The sequence below is a fragment of the Volvox carteri genome (assembly GCF_000143455.1).
Source record: "Volvox carteri f. nagariensis unplaced genomic scaffold VOLCAscaffold_30, whole genome shotgun sequence".
Lineage (NCBI taxonomy): Eukaryota > Viridiplantae > Chlorophyta > Chlorophyceae > Chlamydomonadales > Volvocaceae > Volvox > Volvox carteri.
The window spans coordinates 462,578-470,021 of record NW_003307573.1 but is presented as its reverse complement, the minus strand read 5'-3'; the positions used below and the strand labels follow the sequence as shown (position 1 = coordinate 470,021).

Genomic DNA, 7,444 nt, shown 5'->3' with positions numbered 1-7,444 from the left:
TGAGGGAAGGGAGGAGGGGAGGGGGAAACTAAAACCCCCCAATGGCCCAGACGGGCGGGATATTGGGTTGAGTGGCAGTGGTTAATCGGGTATGAAGTTGTGACGAGATCCTGAGGAATCCCATCGGGATGTCCTCCCTCCCTCCCTCCCTTGACTAAACCCAAACCCCCCCGGAGGGCTTTCCTCCGCATCCCCCACTCCCCCCCCCGACACACACACACGGCACTTTTTCCCCGCCCTTCCCCCCCCTCGTACCCTCCCTGGACAGGCTCCATACCCCCCTGGTGGATCTGGTTTTACTGGTGCAACCCCATGGCCTGGGCGCTGAGGTCCATGGTCATCAACGAGCTCACGGCGGCTCCCTGGGGCACACCCGCCGTGGACTTTGGCCGCCCTGACATCACCATTGGCCAGGTGTGTGTGTATGTGTGTATGTGTGTATGTGTGTATGTGTGTATGTGTGTGTATGTGTGTATGTGTGTATGTGTGTATGTGTGTGTATGTGTGTGTATGTGTGTGTATGTGTGTATGTGTGTGTATGTGTGTGTATGTGTGTGTATGTGTGTGTATGTGTGTGTATGTGTGTGTATGTGTGTGTATGTGTGTATGTGTGTGTATGTGTGTATGTGTGTGTATGTTTGAGAGAGAAGGGGGGAAGAGGGGGAAGTCACTCACACATTTCACCCCGCGCCATTCCCCCTCTTGACACTTCCTCTTCCCCTCCCCCCCCCTTCTCCCTCTTCTCCCCCTTCTCCCCCTTTTTGCAGTATTCCCTGCTGGCACGGGGGTTTTACACGGAATGGCGCTGGGTATGGGCGGGTATCGGCACCGTCATGGGCTTGTCACTGGTGCTGCTGGTGCTGCAGGTTGTGGCGCTTAATGTTGCAAGTGGTGAGGTGGTTGGGGGGACGGAAGGGGAGGGGAGGGGGAAGGTTTTCTGCCTTTTGGGGTTTAGGGTTTTAGGGATTGGGAAGTGTTGGAACAAGCTTGCCACACATTGCCATGATCATCATACCGATAGTCCTGTCGTGTGCCCCCGCTTCTGGTTTCTCTTCGTACAAAATAGGCGTGTCGTACACGTGCGTGCGTGTGTGTGTATGTGTATGCAGCGCCCTCCACCTACCGACCTCCCCTGGACGAGGAGGAGGAGGAGGAGGAGGCCAAGCTGCGGCGGCAGGACGACAACGATAACTACCAGTCTCCGTACAACGACCAACAGGAATTGGAGTTGGCGGCGGGCCAGGTCGGTTCGTTAATTTGGTTGGACGAGGGGCCCGCAGTTGCAATGTGGCAGAAAGAGATCAGGAAAAGCGGTGAAGGCATGTCTTCACCTCGACGCGTCTGTGTATGTCCCCCTTTCCCCGGCTCGAAGTGTCCCTCCCCTTTTCCCCCTTCCCTTCGCTCGCTGGTTATTTATCCCCCACATATACACACACACATACACACGTACACACATACACACATACATACGTGATTACACCGGACACAAACGCACCACTCAGACCTTCTGCATACCTGCCGCCAACACAACTCGACAGGTAGCAGCTGTTAACGGCCGCAACGGAAACGACAACAACGTTACCAACGGAAACAACAACCAGAAGAACGAACCCATACACATTCGAATCTGCGTGAAATCGACATACGGCCCCCAGCGGTCTTCCCCCGCTGAGTCCAACGGTGGGGATGCTAACGGCGAAACGGCTAACAACAGCGACGGTTGTGGTGCAAACGGTAACGGTAATGGTAACGGCCACACCAAGGACCTGGAGGCTCTGGAGGTACACCGCACGACCCATGGGTCGAACTTGTCGTTCTCGCCAGTTGTAATGACCTTCAAGGGAATCAACTACTTTGTCCCGGAACCGAAGGGCAAGGGTGAGGGGGAGGGGGAGGGGGAAATCTGAATGGGTGTGTATTGGACGCGGGTGGACGAGGCTGGGGTTTTGGGGGTTGGGGGTGGGAGACGTGTGTACGGAAATACGTGTACGGAGTCAAGTCTGGAGTGGGAGGTCTTCCGCTGCCTTTCTCTGACCTGTACGACACGGTCATGGTGTCGTACGGCAGTGATGATGCATGCCGTACAAATGCTGGTTCGTACAAGTCATGCCTCGATACCCTTCCAGTTGCCCTGAGATCCCCTGCTGGGGCCCCCCCTTCCAAACCCGATTTAGATACCCCCTTTCAACCCTCAACAACTCTTTTACTTTCTCTCTCCAAAACATAGACATATACACGTATACACATACATGCATACATACACACGCACGCATGCGCACGTGTGACTTCAGGCGAGCTGCAACTGCTGCGGGACGTCGGTGGTGTCTTCTTACCGGGGGTTCTCACCAGGTGAGGGAGGGGGCGGGGGGTGTAACAGGATGTATGTATGTATGTATGTATTGCATATATGTATGTATGTACGTATGTATGTATGTGTGCATCCAAAAAGTGTGACATGTGTTCCTGAACCCCTTAATCCTGCATCATCCACTAACCACCAACCAACATGCGCAACCGCGAACCCCAACCTTCCAACCACCAACCGTCAACTACCAGTCTGATGGGCGCGTCCGGTGCCGGCAAGACCACCTTAATGGACGTTTTGGCGGGTCGCAAAACGGGGGGCCGGCAGGAGGGGGAGCAGCTGGTGAACGGGGCTCCCAAACGCATGGCCGCATTCGCGCGAGTGATGGGCTACGTGGAGCAGTTCGATGCGCACAACCCGCAGGTGCCGCCGTGTACATCAATATTGATTTGGGGTTTTGGGGGGAGGGTTGTGTGTTGGGTGTGGGAGATTGGAGGTGTGTATGTGTGTGTGCGTATGTATGTGCGTGTGCGTATCGGGTTATGGATGTTGGACTAGTATGTGTTTTTGCGAGTAGAGGTAGAGGTAGAGGTAGAGGTAGAGGCGGGCCAGGTGGCTGGCGGTTCACTGAATGAGGTGTGGAGAACGGGGGGTGTAGGGGACGAGAAGGCGAGGAGGGGGAGGGAAGTGAGTGCAGCAATATAATCGTACATGTACGGAAACACGTGTACGGAGCCGTAGGTTTCTTATAATACCTTCCGACACCCTAAAATCCCACAGACAGACATACGGACTTACCACACCAAATCCTCTGCTTCCGTGATTTCTTAGTTCGTCAACACCCCCTAAGGCGATGTCAACCACAACTCCCCCCCCCCCTTCCCTCCGCATACGTTCACGCATACACACACGTCTGCTGCAGGCCACGGTAGAAGAGGCCCTCCTGTTCTCCGCACGTCTTCGTGTCCCTCCTGGGGTATTGTCGTACACCTCTTCGGGGGGGAGCCGTACTGCCATTCGTGCGCACGTGGCGGAGGTGATGGAGGTGGTGGAGTTGGGGCCCCTGGCCAGGCACGCGGTAGGCGCCGGCGGGGCGGTGGGCGGCGGCCTGTCCACGGAGGCCCGGAAGCGATTGACCATTGCCTGCGAGCTGGTGGCGAATCCATCAATCATGTTCCTGGTGAGATTTGAACTCGGCTTGACCGCATGAGATATTTTTTTATCTAGTTGATTATATTCGTTTTTCGGTTGTTTCGGTTACCGTCGTTCCCTTCGTCGTACCCTGTCCTTCCCTCGAGATTTCTTGAGGGGACTGCCTGCAGGTCATCAAAGTAGTTCTAGACCCCTTTTCCTCGGAACATTTAATTTATTTTGTGTAAATAAAAAATAAAAAAAGTAGGTAGGATTGTCGTGCCGTACTCCCGCCAATCCTACAACCACTACCACCGCTTGACACGTGTAACTTCCCACCCGGTTTCCGATCCTCATTCCCCCCTAAAACCCGCGCAACCTATCCCCACAAACCCCTCCCCAGAAACCCTGACTAGCCCTCTACACGGCTGCAGTCGAGCAGGGCCGTGTACCGCCGTACATACACACACACGTTTTCCCTACCCCCCCTCGCCCCGCCCAATTCCCCCCCCCCACACACACACATCAAACCCCACGCCAGGACGAACCCACCACGGGGCTAGACGCACGCGCTGCCGGCATGGTCATGCGTGCCGTACGGAATACGGTAGCGACTGGTCGTACAGTGGTGTGCACCATTCACCAGGTGAGTGGGTTTCTGTTGTTGTTATTACACCGGGCTACAAAAGTTTCTATACTCACTTGATTTCTACTAACACTTCTACTAACACTTTACATCAATACTCATAACATGTATGAGTGTTAATAGGGCTTTGGCAAAATGTTAAGCACATGTATAAGATATACACTTTTCAACGAACCAACTGACCACGAATCTCGATTGCAACCGAATCTTCGGTTAAAGCCCAACGAGAATTCTGAGGGCTGGGACTTAAGAATTTTAGGTGAAGGTTTCATATTTTTTTAACTGACACCTTTACTTTTCATCAGGTACTTCCTTTACCTCTTCGGGGATGGGGGCCTTCCTTTCTTTTTATCTGACGTGACGTTGTCCCGTACGTCCCCGTACATCGATATCTGTGGAACCCGAGCCCGCGACCGCACCTTGTACCGGTACGACATAAACCCTAAAATACACAAACCTATGACCTCCCAATGATTTGGCCCCGGGGGGACTCAAACCTATGCCGTACACCCACCCCCTTACATGTCGTACCGGACCTCGCTATAGCCTAACCGGGAGATCATGGACTATTTTGACGAGTGAGTGAAGTGATCGGTTGTACACGCGTATTATGTGTATGTCGTACGTGTGCATGTGTGTGTACGACATCTCCATCCGGCTTGACGTACTGGATTTATGCACAGCTTTTGTGCGCGTGCCTGTGTGTATTTGTGTGTGTGTGTGTTAGTGTGAGGGGAAGAGGTGGTGGATTTCTAGCGGCCGGAGTTTCAGAGCGACGTGACATACAGACAGACGTACATACACACACGTGCAAGTGCACTTATCAGTCGGTGGGCGGGACGAGGGGCGGGTGGGTGTTTGGGGTTGGGCACAGGACATGCCTTACATGTACATCGTGTGGAGAGAGAGAGAGCCAAACCATATGTATGAATGTATGTATGTGGGTATGGATGTATGTGTGTATGTGTGTGCGTCTTGTTTCCCCCTTTCCCCATCTGCACCCACCCCTCCTCCCCCCCGCTCAGGTTATTACTTCTGAAGCCAGGTGGCCGGGTCATTTTCAACGGACCCGTGGGTCGGCCCAACCAAAGTGAGCTCATTGCCTACCTGGAGTCAATACCCGGGGTGCCCAGGTACGGCACACATACACACACGCATGTGGTGTAAGGGCTGGCTATCGTGTCTGTAACCCCCCAATGCCCCTTGACGTTAAGAAACACCGCACAATGGGAATTGTCAATGCCGCCGTTGTTTCGACCCGTGTACGACACGGCGAGGGCGGCCCGTAAAACCCCAAACTTGTTTTTAATACCCCTGCGCCGAGGACACACACTCTCTCTCTCACCCCTTTCTCACCCCCTTTCCCCCACTCTCACTCCCCCCCAACACACACATACACACATACATACATACATACATACATACATACACACATACACACACATACATACACACGTGCAGCTACCAGCCGGTGCTCAACCCCGCCAACTACATGCTGGAGGTGACCTCCCCCGCAGCCGAGGAGCGCATGGGGGTGGACTTTGGCGATATTTGGGAGCGGAGTGATTTGGCCGCGTGAGTATCATGTCGTATATTACGACATGTCGTATATTGTACTGGGTTTCATCTGTGCCTGCGGTATATAGCTGTCTGGCACTGTTATGTGTCTATCTGTCTGTCTGTCTGTCTGTCTGTTTGGCTGTCGGTCAATTCAGGGGGGGGGGGGGACCCTGCTTTACCGAGCGAGATAAGGCACTAATAAGGACCTTTGTTCCCTTCTTCTCCTCCTATATACATACATACATACACATACACGGCTCTTGCGCAGCGTCGCCGCCTCCCGACTACAGCATTACCGGACAGCAGCAGTAGCAGGACCTGCCGCCGCTACAGCCACTTCCGCCACCACCACGACTACTGCCATCGCAACCGACGATGCCGCCGCCGCTGCCGCCGCCGCCATTCCAGCGCGTCGTTACTCCCAGCCCGCTGTCGTACAGTTGTACTTGCTCGTCCAGCGCTACCTGGTTAGCTACTGGCGTAATCCGTCGTACAATTTGCTGCGCCTGGCAGTTACGGTGTTGTTGGGGCTGGCGCTGGGAACGTTGTACTGGGACAGGGGCACTAAGAGGTGCGTGCGTGTGGGTTTTGGGTTTGGGTTTCGGGGCGGGAGAGAGGTGAGGGATATTTTTTATTAGGGTGGGGGTTTATGTGTTTTTGTGGTGTTGGGTGCGGATGTGTGTGTTTGGGATGAGGGCAACCGACCAGCTCTGCGGCGCCTTTCTTTGCCGTACATTCCTTGTTGCCGTACATTCCTTGTTGCCGTACAGGTCTTCCCTTCTGGGTGTGCTGGACATTATGGGTGCGCTCTTCTCCACAGCTCTCTTCCTGGCGATGACGAACTGCCTCACGGTACGACACCGTACGACACACATCACATCTTACAGCGGCACATGATTTTGAAAGCTCCCGTACGGAGATCCAGTAAATGCACAAATTTCGGTGATCCAGGCCGCGGGCAGTACGCCCTCCCGCCTGATACAAAATGCAACACATACGCAATTTTAGACTCACACACTCTCTCACACACACATACACACACTCATATCGACACACTTCGTTACGTGTTTTTTGCGATTTAGGTGATGCTCCCCCCCCTTTATCAGGATGCTCGCTAGGGGAGATGCCACCACATTGTCGTACTTTCTAATTTACCCCGTAACTCTTAACACGCAACCCCCGTCAAAAACCCACACCCGCAGATCATGCCAGTGACGATGTCTGAACGTGCCGTGTTCTACCGGGAACGAGCGTCCGGAATGTATAGCAGTGTCGTATTCGCAGCGGCGCAAGGCCTGGCGGAGTTTCCGTACTTGTTCGTACAGTCGGTGGTGTACGTTATCATCGTGTACTGCACCACTCAATTCGAGTTCGACTCGTCCAAGGCCCTCTGGTTCTGGTGAGCACAACATTTAATCGGACCCCTGGTGGGCCCATGGCCCTGCTTTCTGCCCTGTCCTTCTTCTACTTCTACTTCTTCTTCTTCTTCTTCTTCTTCTGTTTTAATCTGAATGAATGGCTCAGCTGTCACTCCGCAAACACCGACACCCTCAATCACAAACTAAAACCCCTTTCCCCCCCGCCCCCCCCCTCCTCCCCCTCCTCCCTTCCCCCCTCTTCCCGCTCTTGTCGTACAGGTTGTTCATTTGGCTCAACCTGTTGTGTTTCACGTACCTGGGAATGGGCTGCATGAACCTCACCCCCAACATGCCCGCGTGCGTGGCAATGACGAGTTTTGCCGTACTGCTGTGGATGCTATTTTGCGGCTTCCTCATTTACAAAGATGTGAGGTTGGGAGGGAG

The 7,444-nt window shown here is 54.0% G+C and overlaps 1 protein-coding gene across 1 annotated transcript in view; it reads left to right on the top strand.

The window, feature by feature from the left end:
* VOLCADRAFT_93195 (uncharacterized protein) overlaps positions 1–7,444 on the top strand; it is a gene marked incomplete at both ends in the record, with an annotated part of 17,075 nt that overhangs the window by 7,313 nt on the left and 2,318 nt on the right. Inside the window, 13 exons of the mRNA XM_002952528.1 lie at positions 269–414; positions 768–891; positions 1,110–1,243; positions 1,539–1,878; positions 2,292–2,349; positions 2,557–2,728; positions 3,228–3,485; positions 3,978–4,082; positions 4,629–4,660; positions 5,108–5,215; positions 6,413–6,494; positions 6,845–7,041; positions 7,280–7,427. Of these exons, the coding sequence (XP_002952574.1) occupies positions 269–414; positions 768–891; positions 1,110–1,243; positions 1,539–1,878; positions 2,292–2,349; positions 2,557–2,728; positions 3,228–3,485; positions 3,978–4,082; positions 4,629–4,660; positions 5,108–5,215; positions 6,413–6,494; positions 6,845–7,041; positions 7,280–7,427 (1,904 nt within the window). The remainder of the gene's footprint in view (positions 1–268; positions 415–767; positions 892–1,109; positions 1,244–1,538; positions 1,879–2,291; positions 2,350–2,556; positions 2,729–3,227; positions 3,486–3,977; positions 4,083–4,628; positions 4,661–5,107; positions 5,216–6,412; positions 6,495–6,844; positions 7,042–7,279; positions 7,428–7,444) is intronic.